The following is a 20,067-nucleotide window of genomic DNA, read 5'->3' on the forward strand; positions in this document are numbered from 1 at the left end:
TTGGGGACGGGCTACAGGATGACGCCCTCGATGTTTCGAACTGATGCCTCTAAATGGACGAAATCATCAGGATTTTTCTCTCTTAATTATGTGTCGATTGGGACCTAACTCGGCACGTGGATAGATCCTCAGAGGGATAGATGGCCATTTTAATTGAACTTTTGTGAAAGAAAATCAAATTATTTATTAATTCTTAACTTCTTACATTTTCAGCATTTCAAACTACACTTTTTCAAACATATCTTTTAAATCCTTCAATTTAATAGCTGTTAGTAAGAAGTTTCACTTCAAATATGCGCACATAGTGCACACATAATTTTTTTTAAATAGTGTAGTGTTTGTTTTTCTTGTAAGTTTCGTTAATTTAATCTGATTTTAAATTACCCACACGAAAGTTAAGAAGTCTATTTGACTTACTTGAGGTAAGTAGCTTAAACTTCTAGTGCTTTCTGCATAAGCGTTTACAGCTTTCAATTCGTCTAACGTCATTTTTGGTCCTGTATAACTATATTTGGACGAATGACTTGTACTTGAAGAATTGGATGTATTATTCTAAAACAAATAAATGGTCTCACTATACAGATCTATGCCTGATCATTTTGTAATCTACATATGAATAAGACAAAGGTAATGATACCTAATTTACGTCAAAAGCAGTTGATAGACAGACATAAAAATACGCAGGGTTGCCGGTTCCTGCCGTTTAGTAGGCATAATTAAAGATTTTCGAGTTAGAAATACAGAGTTATGCGTGCACACCAATTGAAAATAAAATATTATTTGAGGATTGTAACTATAAAGAAATGGTCCAATCCTTGCTGCTGTATAATGTAAAACGCTTTCTTGGTCGAGTTTATTTTTTAAGGAAAATACAGCAATGCCGCTTAAAAGAAAGGACTCTCTGCAAAAAGTCGGCTTTCTGTCTCTTTTTAACATGTTGGAATTTCTATTAGAGATCTCCATCTCCATATTTCAAAGGTATGTCAAAATAAAATATTTTATTACTGGATAGAATATTGTTTTAGGTTATAACACCTTTTTGAAAGAGTTAGTCTTGATTTAGCATTAATATAAGTTAATTCACAATGGCTTTTATTACATACCTGAAATAATCCATTTTGCTCTAAAGATATGGACAGTCGGGTGCAGGATTCTAAAAGGGTGTGTTCAGCGATCATTCCCAAAGATGACGAATTCACCTGTGATTGTAAACCAACCTCCAATAGAGCCGGAGTCGACTGACATTCTTCCCCTTGTGTCATCGCTAGAAAATAAATTCGAAACACCCAAATTTAGTAAAACATTTACCATCAATTTTCTGGTTTCTAAAAAACAACTTTACATACCTGCAAAAAAATATTAAAAAAGCAATCAACCATGTACCATTCATTTAGTGTTAGAATTATTCAAAACACATGCCAAAGTTCGTTCGTGCGTTATTTTCATTTTATTTTAAATGTGATTTACATTCTTCCACTGTCAGTAGCTAAAGCTGCAGCTAATTAAATCAATTAAGAAGCAAAAATCAATACAAAAAGAAACACACAAAGAGAGACGATTACAAAATAAAACTGCAAGAAGTGTTTGATCTAATTAAAAAAACTAATAATTTATTATTTATACGACTTTTTTGTAATAACGAAATATCACAGAATCGTAGCATACACATTGAAAGGAATTATAAATATATACAACGCGTAAATATAATAATAGTAAGTAATAATAAAAAAATTATAAATATATACATCCAAAGAGAGTGGAAGTTAAAATAGGTATGGAACTACCTAAATTATATAAAAGTGATATTTTTTGTATCTGTACTATTTGATATAAACCATTACTAATGATACATTAGTATATATAATAACAACTTCAGCTATTTTATGTAAAATATATGAAAAGTTGCTTTGGATTTCCTGAAAATCGAAAAACTACAAGTAAATGATAATAAGTTTCCACTCTCTGGAAAATTTAAAAAAAGTTCGCCTGAAAAGGCAACGATACAATCTAATAATTCGTATATAGGGTGTGTCTGTTAATATCTATCTGTGAAAATTTTAAATGTAATAGGATAATTTTATTATAATTGAAGGGCCCAGCGGAAAAACTTGATAAGCGCTAATTTCTCAATTTTCGGATTTTACAATATTATAGTAGGTCTAACTGGTTCCTACAAAATGTATAAATTCTGCAGGACAATAAGTTGTTAAATCCTATGATATATGCCTAGTAAAAATATAGAATACACGGAAAGAACCTGATAAGCACCACCTGTCCAGTGCTCTCCTGTAAAATTAGTAAAATGGCGTTTATCATGTTTTCCCCAGGACCCTTCAATTTTGGAAGCACTTCAATCACACAAAAATTACACCTAATCAAATGATTATTAAAAACTAGCTACTCTTTATATTCTAAATCTAAAATTGTCGTTTGTATTTCATAAATAATCCTTTAAAACTATCTGAAACAAAAAAAAACAGTTCTCAGACTATCTCAATTCAAAATTTATTTATGCATACTGATTATTAAGTAAAGTAACATTTTAAAAACTCATACATTAAATACTGTTTTTTATACGAACTGTTCACCGTTCATTAAAAATATCCTAAGATCTAATTTTGATGTTAATATCAATGTTTTAACAACCGAATGAGATGATTCTTTAAAATTTAGAATATTCTTGTTGGATATAAGAATTTCTGTTGAATTGTTACTGTGTAATTTGTATCTCTGAAATTGTGTTTCGTTTCAGTGGCGATATTCCTAAAAGATTATAGTATTGTATTAATTATTATACTATTAAATAAAAAAAAAAAGAGTAAGAGATTATTTTATATCTTTGTATGGGTAAAAACAAACAAATTATATTCTAAATTAAACGACTTAAAACAAGTTAAAAAAGGCCCTACAGTTTTCGAGACAAAATAAGGATAAGGGATTTCGTTTGAAAATGGTTCGTCAGAACCTGTCATAGAACTTTTAGGCGTACTTTACAACACACCCTATATATCTTTATCCTTTAAAAACTACATCAAATCTAAGCTATCATACTTTCGAACAACGCCCTCTCAAGCACTTAAACTAAACTAGGCAAGAAAAATGAACACTCCTTCTCATATTCTATTAATGAACAAACAGCTTTCGATAAAAAAATTACATATGTTCAAATTTAGAAGAGTAATAAATAGAAAAAGAATCACTAATAGAACATGATGAAAAAAACTCTTTCTATACTAGATCATGTATACTTCGTGGATAATGATTTACATTTTTCTTCAGTTGAAAAATTTAAATTTTTATTTGTATTATTCAGGTACGTTTAAATATTATAAAATAAATTATACAAAACTGTTTGCCTATGCTGTCATACTTAAACTAAAACAAAATACATGGTGTCACATACTCACATTTCATAAAGATTTAGCGATTTAATTTTTAAGTGTTAAAGATTCGAGACCTGTGTTTCAATTTTGTTTAGAGACAACTGTATTTACGAAGAAGAGTGGGTACCCGTGACACTTCACAAGGGCCTCTTGTGGCTGTTAAGGGGCAATAGTTTGTCATTTAATATAATCTCAAAATATTTACAACTCAGTAACTTTGTTTATAAATAATACGCAATTTGGTGATGAATTTTTATAGTGATGTTATTGTAATATTAATATACTGTCATACCAAGAGGGAAAGTCGTAATTGACAAAATTTGGGATCTTCAAATTTTCCTATATTTGGAATATGTACAATTAATCCTATCAGTATACCAAGTCCAGTAGTCGTATCTGAAGTAGAAACTCTCTCATGAAAATACTCAAAATAATGTATAATAAATAATGATATACAGAATGTCCCGATTATCTTTACAAGAGGAAAAACGTTTTTTTATTAATGACATTATGAGAAAAATGCATTCTTCATAAAAACCTTTGCTTGTTCTAAAACGGTTAATAACGTTTATACATTTCCAAATTTTTATACCGTTTTAGAATTTAAAAAAAAAACATGAAAATAGAGTTAAATTTTTTCCTAAAAAGTCCTAAAATTCAAAAGGCGTATGGTAATACAACCTCGATTTCATTCTATCATAGATGGTTATTATTAACTGTGATTAGCATCAAATTTTTGCTGTTGTTAAAGTATCCTCATTTTCCGATAACTATTGTCAGCCTTTCTGAAGAATTAAACTAAATAAATGTTTTTTTGTGCTTCTTTAACATTTTAAAACAGCAAAAAATATGACGTTAATTAAAATTCTATTAATAATAATCTATCAAAAAATGAAAAAGAAATTATATTACCATAGAAACGCGTTTTGATTTTTAGGACTTATTAGGGAAATAATAGAGTAGAAAAAATCAACCATATTTTCATGTTTTTTTTAAATTTCTCTTAAACAGTACGGAAATTTGAAAAAGTATAAACCGGATTAACCATTTTAGAATAAGGATTTTTTTGAATAATGCGTTTTTCTCAAAATCTCAATATTAAAAAAAATTTCGTCTTGTAAAGACAATAATACAGGGACAGTGTAATAAATATTCAAAGTGGAGTTGTCATTGGAAAAAGGAATGAATGTCCAAAAACTCGCCAGAACAGCAGAAAGACCACAAAAACTAGCTCTGGTTATCGCCAATCTTCGCTGAGAAAATTAGAAAAAGAAAAATATCACCGAATTTAATTTTTGGCAGTTACAACCTCTTGTCTTAGCATGGGAGTATATCAGTCTGATCAAGAGTATTATAATTATGTGTGGTATTACAACTGTAATAAACTGACTAATTAATTATTGTTGATATTTATTTTCCTGGTATAAGTAGTTTAAACAACCCGGGACAACAGAGACAGAGAATAAATATCTGCGTTGTTTTGAGAATAGAGTAGAAATATTATAGCTGTATCCACGAAATTATATATGATCTAGGCTCTCTATACAGTGTTGTTAGCGCGATAGAACGAGTCTTCGTCTGCTTCGGGATCGTTCGTGCTAGCTTTACCTTCCAAATAGCTGGGATTCCAACAATCGTTATTTTCGCATTGCAGCCACGTCTCTTTGCCCATCGACAAATGCCCTTTAAGCGAAAGCACCGGAAAAATTAGTATTTAGTCTATTTAGTCAAGGCGGTTTTAGTAAAAACTAAATTGGGTAGATTAGCGACAACGTCACAAAGTAATGCAACCAACAATATAAAGTTCGTCCAAGATTTCGATAGACGACATCCAAAAAATTACAATTTACCTATGAATAAAAATGACAGCGAACTGTAAATGTATCATGTATTTTCCCATTGGGCAGACTATAGAAAGGAAACAAGTTTAGATTGGAATGCTCGGCTTGCCACCAAAACTTAAGACGTTTTGGGGTGCATAGGTTGTACGGGATCTGATGCTGCTATAGCGGTTGCTAAGAACAACCGTAAACAAAAACAGAAATAATTTTCTCTTGTCAAAGTCAGAATCTTCAAAAATTATAAAATCTTTCAAACTTTAAACTGCCCTCATTGAAAAAATACTGAAAAGTGTTTATGTTACTACTCCTCATATCATCTCTAAGCATAGCTGACATAAAGCTGAGAATAAAAATACATTAAGATAGCATTTTACATTTAAGAATTTAGTGGATTCATTGCTTCATATATGTATGACAAAAACCGCATATATTTTTTTTAATTCAATAATATATTTTACCACTTTCTTGGCCGGACTGTAGTCTGTTCAACGAGGAAATCCATAATAGTGAAAGTTGTGTCTGATATTTTAATTCCCAAGTAATTTGATTTTTCTTGCATTTTTTGTACGTCTTATATTTTGTAACGTCAGCTATTAAAAAAGGTTTAAATTGTTAGGACTGTTATTGTATTGTTGGTTGCAGATCCAGTGATGTCCCTAATCTACACATCTAAAATGATATTAATTTGTTACTTTGAATAATCTGAATAGAATTATAAATAAAGTGCGTTATTGACTTATTAGGAAGTGTATAACCTAAATAAATGTGAGAATTATTATTATAATTCACATTTTTGTGAAATTAGATGTTAATTTTTAACTAAATTTAGTTAGTTTCGTTAAACTATTTCAAATATGCACATTTCTCATGCCAAGCCAAAGCGAACCACACACTTAAAATATTATTTATTTAGTCACGGCTATTTAATAAAAAAATATATAAAAAATTGCGCAACGAGGCGTTAAAAAATGTCTTTCATTTTTTGCCACCTTTGCATACCACCTGATAATTATTAATATGGTCAACAATCACGGAGCAATAAGAGAGAGGAGGCGCTACAGCTGTTGAGAAAAGAGGTTCACCTAGCCGCCCGTCATATTAGATTGTGATCTTTTTGTAATTTGTGCTTTTTTCTCAAAATTTAATGTTTTTTATCGATAATTTGAGTGTTTTCTATTACAAAAACCTTAAAAACCATGGTGTCGTGTAATGTACGCAGTTGTAAGAGCAGGAAAGGTATCGACTCGAAGAAACTCACCGGCGTCAACATTTCAGAGGTAACATCGCGCAGGTCCGTAATGACCGAATTAATGAATGAACAATAATTAGTATTTTATGCCTATTTTAACTTTGGTGAAGTAATGCCAAGTAATTTGATCATTGCGATACACACGATTAATATTACACAATGATTTTACATTAGCTCAAGGCAAATTTTATCATTGTTTGTTTTTATTATTTGAAGTTTTACTTAATCAGGTCCTGTCCAAAGGTCCACTTTTGGCCCCGCCCAAACAACGAAGTGAGACTGTTTTTATCCTACAGAAATACGTGTAGTAGCATCTCCCCTCTCTTATTCCTCCATGTCAACAATACTTTAAACGTCAGTTGTCAACTAATCGTTAGACAACTAACGTTGAAAGCTTTGTCTATTTGTCAACCATGACCAACGGTAATTCGCTAGAAATCGGCTTTAGTTCAAATTAAATAAACAAAAATATAATTATTTTTATTATTATATTTAAATTTTTGACCAATAAATATTGATATGTAATATAAAATAGTTGGATATTGTTAAAAACGAGATTTGATTTGTTAGTATATGACATAAATTAGGATTGATTGATGAGTTCGATTGTTTTTGGTCACTTCCTGTTTCACCGGAAATGACCAAAAAAAAAACTTTTGACTTTTAAACGACACCCTCAGTATTTTTTTACTTCATTCGATAGAAAATGACACTCTGAATAGAATGACACTCTGAATAGAATGACACACCATTTGTCAACTTTTGATATTTTCGCATATGGTTTTTTGGAGAATGTGACGTGGTCGTATTGAAATGAGGCGCGTGTTCTAACAACTTTTATTTAACATTAATATAAATTGGACTGAAATACTTCCATACTTATGTGGAGAGCTTTAGACTCTCTGTATATTAAAAAAATTAGTGAAATATTGTGTAATTTAACCCGATATTTGTGTGAAAAATGTCTATTTGGAAATAAAACAGGTTTTAAAATACGCGCCAAATAAAGCACTTCTATCTCCGCCATATTGGAAAATGTTGAATGACCTTGTGTGGAGGCGGTGGTGGGTCAGCATGGTAGCCCGGCCGCGGCCGTGAAAGCCGCTTTTCAACATGCCAGGTGTGACGTATTAAAAATAAAGTGCGGATTTTTATTCTGGGCTTTTTTGTTTTTATTTATTTTCTTAAGAACGACTTCAAATTTTTCGAAAGTGAGATAGCGGAAAATTCTACAATTAATTGTTTTATTCAATTATGCTAATTCCAAAATATAGTGAATGAGCCCATTGAATACGTCAATCAATCCTAATTTATGTCATATATTAACATACCAAATCTGTTTTTTTTATCTAAAAAAAAAATAAAAAAGTTATAGGGGATTTTTTTGAGCCACTTTTGAGACGCACCCGGTATACCAAGATTTTTTACTAAGTTTGATATTTTAATTAACTTAAAAAAAATACATAATTTAAAATAGATCATCAACAAGGAGGGGAATTCCGTACTATTTGACATTCACTCAACGCCAATGACTAAAGAATCCAACGACATGTAACGCCCATATACGGGCTGCAGCAGAATTTGTTGCTTTAGACGCCATCATTTTGGAGCCTACGGATGAGTCACCACCTCGTCAACAGCGACAATTATAGCGATTTTTAATAATTTGTTGTGTATAGTGAACTTTGTATAAACTTTATTACAATGGTGATGTGTTCAGCTTTCAAGTGTAAAAGCCGCAATGATAAGAAAGAGCCAGGAGTTGCGTTTCATAAGTAAATAAACAGTCCACTCCACCTTTTAAGCGTTTTCTTATTGAATTTGGTAATTATTTTCCTAACACCATATGTACTTGATGTGTGCTAATCGTCGATACTAGCTTTGTACCTTTTGTTAACATTTTAATACGTATTTTTCGTAATTAATTAGTATGATACCACCGCCTACACCATAGGCGTAGTCAAACATTTATCAAAAATATAAATATCTCTTCAACCAGCTAAGTTATAAAAAATATATGGCCACGGCACTGTTTGGAGCCATGGTAACAATTTGGTCTCGGGTGTTATATGTCCGTGTATTCTTTAGTAATTGCTCAACGCACTAAGAGTAAGGTTAGAGTAACTATTAGACAGAACTTACCGAGCAGGTACCGTTCCAGTGCCACGTACTCGTTGGGAAACACGCCCTTGGTAGGCGGGTACTGGAAGGAGCAAATCCACTCGCCCTGGACCCGAAGTACCCGGCCCGTCACCCTCGCGTAGTACTCGTAGTTGTCTTTGCCGAACAGGTTGGACGAGGCGAATTCTTCTATCAGATGCTTCATGACGCGCGAAGCGACCTAGGTAAATCGATTGAAAAAATCATGTTTGTTTGCAAAATATAAAGAAAAGTAATTCATTTTCTACGTCAATTCTTTTCCAAGAAGGAAGTTATCGAAAAAGGGTTTCTACGATTATTGCAGGATGTTGCATCGTCACAACGACATATTAATATGAAAATTAAAAATATTTATTTACAGCCTCATAAGAGTCATAATTGATGTTGATATCACTGAGTTTTTAAATTTTTGAGAGTGTCACATTATTTACTTTTAAAAAATGTCTATACCTCTGTGGCGGATTTATCTCTTGAAAAAAGTCCTACGGGTATAATCCCCGCTGTAAGAAAATCTAAAAAAACTAAAATAGTTATTTTTTGTAAACTCTGCTGCGTTAATCCAACGGAGACTAATTGTCAGCAGTGGTTTAATAATAAACAAATTTGCCTAACGGACAAAAAAATGCTTAACGTTTCGGGAACTATGTCTCTTCCCGTCGTCGGAAGCAAAAAAAAACAAAAAACAACGAGCTGCTGACAATTAGTCTCCGTTGTATTAACGCAGCAGTGTTTACAAAAAATAACTATTTTATTTTGTAGATTTTCTTACAGTGGCGAAATACCCATAGGACTTTTTTGAAGAGATTATTTACTTTTACTTATCTCTTCTATTTCCCACAATACTGTCTTGTTTTTGTTCTTTCTGAAGCTTTTTAAATTCTGAAGACTAACAATATTAAAATAATCTTCGTTATCGACATTCTCTCACAATATTTAGGGTTTTTTTGTCACACAAATTCGATTTATTTGACACATTTGAATTTGATTTGACATTTTTGGATTTGTATGTCCTTAAGGAGCATATTTTATGTTTTATTTATTATTTATTCTACAACTGGCAGTTAAAGTTTGAAAATATGGTTGGTTTAAATTGTGAATCGTGACAATTTGGGGAAGGTTTTTTTTTATATAGTCAATTGTGTGTTGTAATCAGTATAAATTGTGTGTATATAGTGAGAAAATAAATCCGTTAAGTATTTTATCGTGAGTTTAAATTAGAGGACCCCCGAAATCCGTAACAAAATAATACACATACGTGTAGTAAATTGTTCATTTATGAAATTCATAATTGTATCTTTTCTTGCATTTTCGCTTTTATTTACTACATGAAAATGGAATAATTTTCATATTATATTTATCTCCAATGATTTGTGAAGATGCAACATCACATAAACATCAAAAATACGGTATATTTGTGAAGCAACACACATAAACCTAATAACTTACGTTAACTTCAGCCTGTCGACCAAAAAGTAAGCATTGTACAGCAAAAGCAAAAAAGATGTTTAATAGAGGTATAGTTAAAGTATTTATGCTTTAAGTAAACACATTTTAACATACTAACAAGTAAATATTTTAATGCGTATATAGGTGTACCAAAATTAAGTCCTCAATTAAAAACATTATATAAGTAAAAAAATTTGCAATGTCCCAAGTTCGGGACCGAATCTAGAAAACGACAAGAAAAAGAAATAAGTTAAATTATCTTAAGTACCAATAAAAACATATGTACAACTATGAGTACAACCGCTGATTAAAAAAATCGGGAAGATACGCAACCTAATTGGCAAATTCGTGTCAAGGCTGATTTGACTTCCCCTTACGTCTCAAGTGCTGTACGGTGGAGCCACTACTCGTTCTGCGACCAACGCATAAAACACTCATTTTCTCTAATTCGGCCAGCAAAGGCATATCGAAGATGTTGTGGATCCGAAAGCGACAGTGCTGCCATATTGAAATGTGTTATATCTGTAATACGTTTGACGAAAATATCTTTGGATGAAAAATCCGCGTTTATGTATTGAAAATTTATTCATGTTAAACATAGAATAAACAAAAATAAAAATTCTTTTATAGGTACTGAATATGTCGTATGATCGAAAAAAGTCGTTTGGTTGGCTTGGAAATGACGATTACTTACATTTATCATAATATTTTACATATGAAATAACAGCGATCTTTATTTCCAAGCCAACTGTGACGCAGTTCTTTGGTTACTCATATAATATTATATTAAATTGTTTAATGATATAAAATCCTTATTATTAACGTACTGTCATCAAAATCCGTAAATCTACGGATTAATCCGTAGTTCTGGCAACACTGTCTCCGGTAACCGCCCACTCTGTCGACTGAAAGCAGAACTACGGTTCAGTATTATTTATCCGCTGCGCTGTAAACGGCTATCAGCGCGCAGAGCTAAACTAAATCTCGGACATCCTGACGATAACGCCAGCTACATCTCGGACATTTTGTGCCACGAAAGGTTGCGCAACTTTTTATATCTTCAATCAATGGTATGTATAACATAGTAAAAAATAATCAATGATAATCCTTAAATCTAGGACACATTGTATACATCAGAATTTTATAATAAAAACTTGTTGCGGTAAAAAAAAAGAAAAGTTTTTTTAAATATGGTTAATTAATTTTTATCGATATATTATTTGTAACCATATTAAGTTAATAAATATGGTTACAAATAATATATCCATAAAAATTAGAGTAAAAAATAGATTTTATTGGAAACAAACTTTCTCTATAAGCCTTAACCTAATTAATTCATATTGGACTATAATTTTATATTTTATATTCAATAATTCTCAGACATAATAATATATTACAAACGACTTTTAAGATTTCTACTCTAGCAATTAGTTTAATAATTTGTATTATACTGTGGCAATAAAACGCAATAACTCTTGAACAACAACCTGTTCCTATTAGATAGTCGCGTTCGTAAAATGAATTTTACAAATTCTGATGCATTCAAAACGTATACGCGCATATTAAAGTCGCTGGAAAGAGAATAACAATGAAATGCTGTTTCCGGTACATATATAGAGAGACAAAACGGCAGTATTCAATAGCGCGTATCTGCACAATACAATATACCGTAACAAACATGCAAGTACATAGACCTACTTTTTTAACATTGTCCGTTATAAAGTATTGTTCTTTTCGTTTCAAGTTTTGTATTTTGTGAATATCACAAAACGTAAAAACATGCTGTAAATGAACAAGTAAAAAAATGGGGGATGTGACTGCTTTATGGAAAATAAATGGGTTCATAGATAAAGGAAATAAATTTAGATTGGAATACCTGTCAAAATTTTGGGTCGCGACCGTTGTACGCGATCTGGCGCTGCTATAGCGGTTGCTAAGAACAACAGCAAACAAAAACAGAAATAATTTTCACTTGTCCATATCTCTTGTCAAAGTCAGAATCTTCCAAAATTATAAAATCTTTCAAAATCTAAACCGCTCTCATTGAAAAAATTCCGAAAAGTGTTTAAAGTGTCCATTTTCAAAGTAATTATTGCAATCTTGTGAGTTTAAGTTTTATTACCCTATAATGATATAGTCAAACCCGTGATAATTGTGAAAGAGTGGCATTAAAAACTTAAAAAGCTGTGCTGTGAACTGTGAACTGCAAAAACCATCGTGGATCGTAGTATAACGTCGGTTTCCAATGTTTCATAGGTATTTCATACATGCCCTTATATAAAATAAAATTTCTTGTATGCAACACACTGTATTTTATTTATAAAATTAAAAGAAAATAATAATAAATTTGAATAAATAATATTTGGCGATATAATTCCGGAAAAAAAACCCGAACCGATCCGAAATTTTCAAAAGCTTTGGGTCGCGACCGTTGCAAGAATAGCGCCAAATAGTGTTTACATTATCCTTATGGGCACTTTCCAATCTAAACTTGTTTCATTTATCTATGAATGGGTTCTTGACAGGACATTTTCAATCTGACATGTACAGGGTGGGTCAAATTCCACGCTTTTAAAGAGAAACACCCTTTTCTATTGGAGATAGACGAAAACTGATATCGGTGTCTGGAGCTCAATTTTTATCAAAAACATGATGGTGAAAACCGCACATCGACATCTGTTAACGTTTAGGAGTTACGGGGTGTTTTTTAAAAATGAGTATTTTTAACAAATCGCTGTAACTTTTTTCCTATGGAAATTTTTCTATTTTTATGAAAGCATTTCCAAAGCACCTTTTTACGTAGAATTTAATGGCTTAAGTATAATTTTTTTAAAATTAATAATTTAAGAGTTATCAGCAGAAAAAATGATTTTTTATTTGGGACGCCCTGTATATTTTTAATTAAATGAAAATAACTTAAAATTACCTTTCCAAAAATATAGCACACTTGATATTTTGTTATAATCCCCTTCGAAATACAGAATTTTTAAAAGTTCGCCACTTTTAACTAGTAGATTTCGGACACCTTATTGATGATCTGCCCCTAATGGAACTCGAAAACATATTTTTCCAACAAGACGAAGCACCGCTTCAGAACGCTGAAGTTATCAGCTAACTTTTACAGCCAATGTCGTGAATAATTGATTAGTTAACCAAGATCCGAGCCGTTGGCAGTCGAGGCCGCCGGACTTAGTGCCTATGGATTTTTATCTTTGTGAAAGAATAAATTTGCTTATTTTTAAATTGCCTGTTTAATCTACACAAGAAGTAGAAGTACTTACTCGGTTATGCGAGGGTATCTTTCACCCCCACCGAGTTAATGAATTCCGCGAGAAATGTTCAAAAACGGTCTCGTCTGTCCATAACAGAAGACGGTCGACGTGTCGAGCACCTGTAGCAAAATCTCATGTCTTGGTTTGCTATTAATTTTTATTGTTATTAGATATAGTTTAAATCTGTTGATGTTGCTAAATATAGTTTAAATTGTTATAAAATTCTAAATTTCTCATTGCAAATATTACTTTCGTTTTAACTGCCTCTCACAGCTACATTTTTTTCCATTACAGCCCGCGCGGTTCAAAGCCTACTTATTCAAAGTGGGTGAATTTTTAAAAACTCTATATCTCGAAGAGGAATCGAGCATAATATATTGTTACGAATTCCGTGGGTCCACTATTTAAACTCACGATAAAATACTTAACGAATTTATTTGTTTCACTCTGTACACACAACTTATACTATTTACAACACAACTTATGCAACTACTATTACTCTAACGGTATTTCGCGGTATTTTCAAACTTCAGACTTCAGACTTCAAACTTTAAACTTAAACTTGTCCAACTGTCAAAGCGCGGGCCTTATATACCCCCTGGCGGTTGTTTCTAGATTTTTCTAAAGAATTCTATAATTTTCTTTACTTTCTGGCGAATGCGCCAGGTTCCTCAATGCAAGCCGCGACTATCCAGCAGTACGCAGTTATGCAACCAGTAATACACCTTGACATTGCCCCCTTCTCAAATTTGATCGTCCCGATCAAGGTTTCCTGTCTGGTATCTCTTCAATCGATCCAGATGAACTACTTTCATCTTACTTCTAGGGCTGCGATGAATCCGGTACACAACATCATTTATCCTCTTGATGACTGTATAAGGACCTTCCCATGCTGGAGTTAACTTTGGGGACCTTCCTTTCTTGCGCTGTGGGTTATACAACCATACCCTATCGTCCTGTTGAAATCCCGTAGAATTAGCTCTGAGGTCGTAATGAGCTTTCATCCGGTCACTGGCTAGCGCAATCTTACTTCTAACGGCCTTATGAATGTCCAATAATCTTTCCTTCCTAGCGATTCTTTCGAACGACAGTCCAACGCTATCCTGTTCCATTTCTTCCCCAGATCGAGTACTTGGTCTTTGTCTAGCTGCGCAAATCTTACAACGTTGACACCATTTCTTAACATCTTCGCAATAATCCACCCAGTAAAAACGGTCTCTCAGCTTACTCAAGGTCTTGTTTACTCCAAGATGGGCTCCAGTTTTACCACCGTGAATTTCTTCCAATACCTGGGTGACTTTCTTCCTTGGTACCAGTAACTGAGTTGTTACTGTCCTGCCATCCGCACTTTCCCACGTGCGCTTTATCAATCCATTCTCAATCACCAGTGAATTCCACTGAGCCCAGAGAGCTTTGAAAACGAGCCCTCTGTCCGCAATATCCTGCCACGGTGGTCTCTCGCCGTTACCTTCCTTGAGCCGTAGTATTGCTCCGATGTCTGGATCTTCCATTTGATCTTTCCTCAACTGTATCGTCGTCCATTGTTCGTCAGTTCTCAGTTTAAAATTCCTTACTCTGATAGTGCTTTCGCGATGTTTCATTTTCTTGCCCAAAGTAGCTCGTCGTCGATCTGGCTCGTTGTCGATAATTTGTACCCGTCCTACACGGCACCAGCCGTTTTCTCTAGTTTCCCAAACACAGTCTTCTTGGTATCACCAGGTATCATCACAATTTTCGATGATCTTTCTTCCATATTTCCTGGTCTCTTCTCTTTAGATACAGAAAATTCCTCATTTCCGATTTTCAGGATGTTTCTATGGTGATCAAACGAAAACCATGTTGACTGATCACATCCATACCCATGATAAAATCATCTTCAATGTCTGCCACTAAAACGCTATGCCGAAACTTCAAATTCCCTAACTCCAATTCCATGAAAGCCTCTCCCCGTACAACGGCCATTTCCCCCGTAACTGTACGTAAATACACACTCTTCTTCTAAGAGGCATCATCTTCAATCCTTGCACTGAGTTAGTCCGCACCAACGATACCATAGCGCCTGTGTCCACAGTCATTCGAATTCTTCTACCATTGACCTTCCCGTTGATCACCAAACTGTCAGCGGTTTTTCCTAGACTCCTAACGGAAAACATCCTAGGGGCTCTGTTTTCTTCAGCCAATACTCGCTCATTAGTGTTGATTTCCTGGTGCCTATGTTCTCTCGATGGTAAACGGAATCGCATTTGGACGCGGCAATCCCGTTTGATGTGGCCATTCCTGCCACATCTATAGCAACTTATGTCCTGGGATCTTCCGATGTGCCGATGTTCTCTGGATAGTGAATGGAATCGCATTTGGATGCGACAATCCCGTTTGATGTGGCCATTCCTGCCACATCTATAGCACCTTATGTCCTGGGATCTTCTTTGGTTCTCTGTCTGGGTGTTGTTGACTCCCTTGTTCACTAGTAACTCACATAGTTTGTCGAATTTTCTACACATCTCCTCCAAACTTCTGTGGGTACTCTCGGGCTGTTCCTCTACCGTTACCGATCTTATCTTCGGTCTAGGGATGGCGCTAAAAGCAGCTTCGATTTCCAGCGCCCTGACCAGTGCTTCGCTGCTGGTAGAAAATCGGGATATTTGCAGCGCCCTCTGTAATTCGTTGTCCCTCAGTCCGCTGATAAAGCACTGAGCAGCGAGTTCCTCCCTAAATCCTTCCGGTGCTTCAGGATACGCTAGGTGTACCAGCCGACGTAAGTCTGCTTCAAATTCCTGCAGACTCTCTCCGGACCTCTGCAGGCGTGTCTTGATCTGGGCCTGGTAAAGTTGGCGTCGATGTTGGTCGCCATATCTTCTGTCCAGTGCAGCGACCAAAGTTTGGTATTCCTGCTGTTGGGCTGCAGGAATAGTTTGCAACAGTTCCAGGGCAGGACCACGCAGCGCGATGACAAGTGCTGCTGCTTTCTCTTGGTCAGTCCATCCATTGGCAGCAGCCGCTGCTTCAAACTGGCGGTGGTACATCGTCCAGGTGGTTTGTCCATCGTAGGTCGGGGCCTTGAGTTTCGCAGTTCCATGAACGCCAGGTGTTCTTACTTGTGCCTTGGTCTTCTGTAGGTCCATCTCTAATTTTTCCATTTTCTGCTGAAGGCGTTTCTCAAGATCTTCTACGGCTTCTTGAAGGTGATTTTCCTGCCGTTTTTCCAGGTCTTCAAAATTCTTCTGAAGTCGAAATTTCTGATTTTCCAAAGTTCTCTTAAGACGGTCCTGATCTTCTTGTCTTTCCCTGTGACGTCGCTCCTCCACACGAATTTCCAAATTTCCTAATATTTTCTCAAGCCGGTCCTGTTCTTCTTGTTTGTCTTGTTGTCGTTGTATTTTTAAATCTTCGAAAATTTTCTCAAGCCGGTCCTGTTCTTCTTGTTTGTCTTGTTGTCGTTGAATTTTTAAATCTTCGAAAATGTTCTCAAGCCGGTCCTGTTCTTGTTGACGTCGTAGTTTTTCCTCTTCCTTTTCTCTTTCTAATCGGGCTCGCTCTTCTTCTCGTTCTTTACGGAGTCTTTCTTGTTCTTCTGCTTTCTCTTTTTCTAGTCGGGCTCGCTCTTCTTCTCGTTCTTTACGGAGTCTTTCTTGTTCTTCTGCCTTCTCTCTTCTCATATTCTCCATAAAATCGCCCAATAATTTGCTTACTTCCTCCATTTTCTTCGCTTGTTCCCTTGTACCAACCATAAAAATACTCTAATTCGGTCTAAAAATCTTCCAATCCACTTAATTTCTGCTTAAAATCCTTTTGAATCGCACTTCCGACACCAATTGTTACGAATTCCGTGGGTCCACTATTTAAACTCACGATAAAATACTTAACGAATTTATTTGTTTCACTCTGTACACACAACTTATACTATTTACAACACAACTTATGCAACTACTATTACTCTAACGGTATTTCGCGGTATTTTCAAACTTCAGACTTCAGACTTCAAACTTTAAACTTAAACTTGTCCAACTGTCAAAGCGCGGGCCTTATATACCCCCTGGCGGTTGTTTCTAGATTTTTCTAAAGAATTCTATAATTTTCTTTACTTTCTGGCGAATGCGCCAGGTTCCTCAATGCAAGCCGCGACTATCCAGCAGTACGCAGTTATGCAACCAGTAATACACCTTGACAATATGTATGTTATATTTTTTGAAAGGTAATTTTAAATTCTATTCAACGAATTAAAAATATACAGGGTGTCCCATATAAAAAATCAAATTTTCTGTTGATAATTCTTAAATTATTAATTTTAAAAAAATTATACTTAAACCATTAAATTCTACGTAAAAAGGTGCTTTGGAAATGTTTTCATAAAAATACAAAATTTTCCATAGCAAAAAAGTTACAGGGAATTGTTAAAAATGCACATTTTTGAAAAGCACCCCGTAACTCATAAACGGTAACAGATATCGACTGCGGTTTTTACCATCATGTTTTTGATAAGACTTGAACCCCAGACACCGATATTAGTTTTCGTCTATCTCCTATAGAAAAGGGTGTTTCCCTTTAAAAGCGTCCAATTTGACCCGCCCTGTACATACACGTATCATACATGTTAATCCCAATGTATATGTCGCAGGCGTATCCAATAACTCGGCATTTTGCAAAAAGACTAGGCATATTATAACACGCCGGCGTCTTTAACAAAAGAAGGATCCTAGAAAGAGCCTATCTGTTTTCAGTCGTTTTGCAAAATGCCTAATGAAGACTAGTCAGATTGCACAAAACATTTTACGCGGGATTGGTATAATTAACCTAAATTTATCCAACGATATTTTTTCTTCAACTTCTCTTCCAAAATTTGGAAATAGTGGCACAAAAAGTCATAATTGTGTTAAATAGAGTATAGTTGAAGATGATTATTATAAAGATCTAAATTCGTTTTATTCTAAAAGAAAGCAAAGTTCCATAAAGAAGCAGTCCTGTACACAGAATCGAATTACAGAGTATAATAATAATTAAATGTTTGTTAAATGTGTTTTAATATATTTTGTATTTAAAATTATATTATTTATAATCAAAATTCATGAAATAGTATTCAAGTAGTTTTCGTCTAAACATAATAAAATAATTATCGTTTTTGTATAGGAAAGTATGGGGCTTTTTTATTAAAGTGTAAATTATTCAATTCAATAGTAGACTAAACTTTGATCATTTTTTAATCTGCCTGGCCTCGATTCTCGATTTGGCATTTTGTAAAATGACGGAAAACAGGCAGTCTTTTTGCAGTAGTGTGCAGAAAATATCGTACATTGTTTAATATGCCTAATTATGATTAGACTTTTTGCAAATAAGTGACTGAAAATAGGCTTTTTGTAAATTTTCCTTCTTTTGTGAAAAAAAAACGGAGTTTTATAATATGCCTAGTCTTTTTGCAAAAAGCCAGATTGTTCTATACGCCTGCGACATAATATACAAATGCACCATAAGAAAAAAAAACGGCGTCAAAGACGGCGGTGGAATGACAATCGATAATAATTTTGACGAGGTCAAGCTTACTACCAGTTAGCTTTAAGAATTTTGTTACTTATTTTTATATTGAGTAAAATTTATTTTTAAATAGTGTAGTTTAAAATTCAACAACAAAAATAATTTAAATAATTTTTAAGTGAAACTCCATTACGCGCGCTAGGAGTAAAAATTCAACGCCTTGAGACGACACACGATAACAAAAGTGGTAAGGACAACATACGGCTTAGAAAAAATCCTCCGATTTAAATGAAATTTGCTACGTCGATAGATTGGATCAAGGCCAACTTGACCGCGAACGACACCTGTCACTGTGACAGTTAGTTTCGACGTAAGAAACGTCAAAAGTGTCCGATCGTGACCAAATTTCGTGGATAGGTCATGTGAGCGACGGTGCACACGGTTCCACCCTGTAAAGTTGTATACGACGTTTCGTTTACATCTTCATCAGGGTGGGACTAAGGATTTGATATTGAAGAAAAATGTGGGTCGATATCGGCATAATTGTGAATGACACCCTCGACGTTTATACACATAGTGCACGGACACAATTTTTTTGGGAAAGATTTGTGTGTCTCGAAACGTGTATCCTCTTCAAGTTTCTAGAGATTTTATCATCGATTGTCGTTCCCCAGCCCTCTTTGACACCGTTTTTTTTTCGATCGGACGGTATCACCAGAGAAAAAAACAGTGGAATGGTCATATTACTAGGTCAATTGTAAGATAAGTATTTAGTCCACTAAGATTTTTTGAATTTAATGTAAAACACTAATATGATTACAAATAATGAAATTTTATTTTTTTTTTCTTGCTAATCTTTATTTACCCTTTCGAGGGCTATAAATTCCTCGTAAAGCATTTTAGGGCTTATGCTCATAAAAACGTTTTGTCCTATTTTTAACTGTAGAATCAACCACCGACGTTAGGTACACAATTTTTTTGACACCCTGTGTACAGGGTGTCACACTTAAAATAGATACAAGCCAATATCTTGGTCGTTTGTTGGGCGATCTTTTTCATTTTTGGCAGGAGGCTGTATGGCTATAAGACGTACATTTTGCCCAGATTAAGAAATGCGATACCTCATAGACGTACGTTTTAATGGGGTTTGATATTTTTCGAGTCAAGAGTAAACTACCCTTAGAACAGTATTTATTTCAAACATGATAAATTATATAGAATCCTCCTTACCTAAGATAGTTAAGTTCTAA

General features: G+C 34.0%; 1 protein-coding gene across 3 annotated transcripts in view; it reads right to left on the reverse strand.

The window, feature by feature from the left end:
- The window catches only part of LOC115874630, a 47,128-nt gene that overhangs the window by 13,812 nt on the left and 13,249 nt on the right, over nucleotides 1-20,067 (reverse strand). Inside the window, exons 4-7 of one of the 3 annotated variants that reach the window (XM_030889846.1) lie at nucleotides 8,616-8,814; nucleotides 4,992-5,066; nucleotides 1,104-1,264; nucleotides 418-552 (exon numbers count right to left, since the gene is read on the reverse strand). In XM_030889846.1, the coding sequence (XP_030745706.1) occupies nucleotides 418-552; nucleotides 1,104-1,264; nucleotides 4,992-5,066; nucleotides 8,616-8,814 (570 nt within the window). The remainder of the gene's footprint in view (nucleotides 1-417; nucleotides 553-1,103; nucleotides 1,265-4,991; nucleotides 5,067-8,615; nucleotides 8,815-20,067) is intronic. The other 2 variants (XM_030889847.1, XM_030889848.1) reach the window with 2 other exon arrangements.

The sequence above is a fragment of the Sitophilus oryzae genome, unplaced genomic scaffold, assembly GCF_002938485.1.
Source record: "Sitophilus oryzae breed Bouriz unplaced genomic scaffold, Soryzae_2.0 scaffold_1297_pilon_pilon, whole genome shotgun sequence".
Classification (NCBI taxonomy): Eukaryota; Metazoa; Arthropoda; class Insecta; order Coleoptera; family Curculionidae; genus Sitophilus; species Sitophilus oryzae.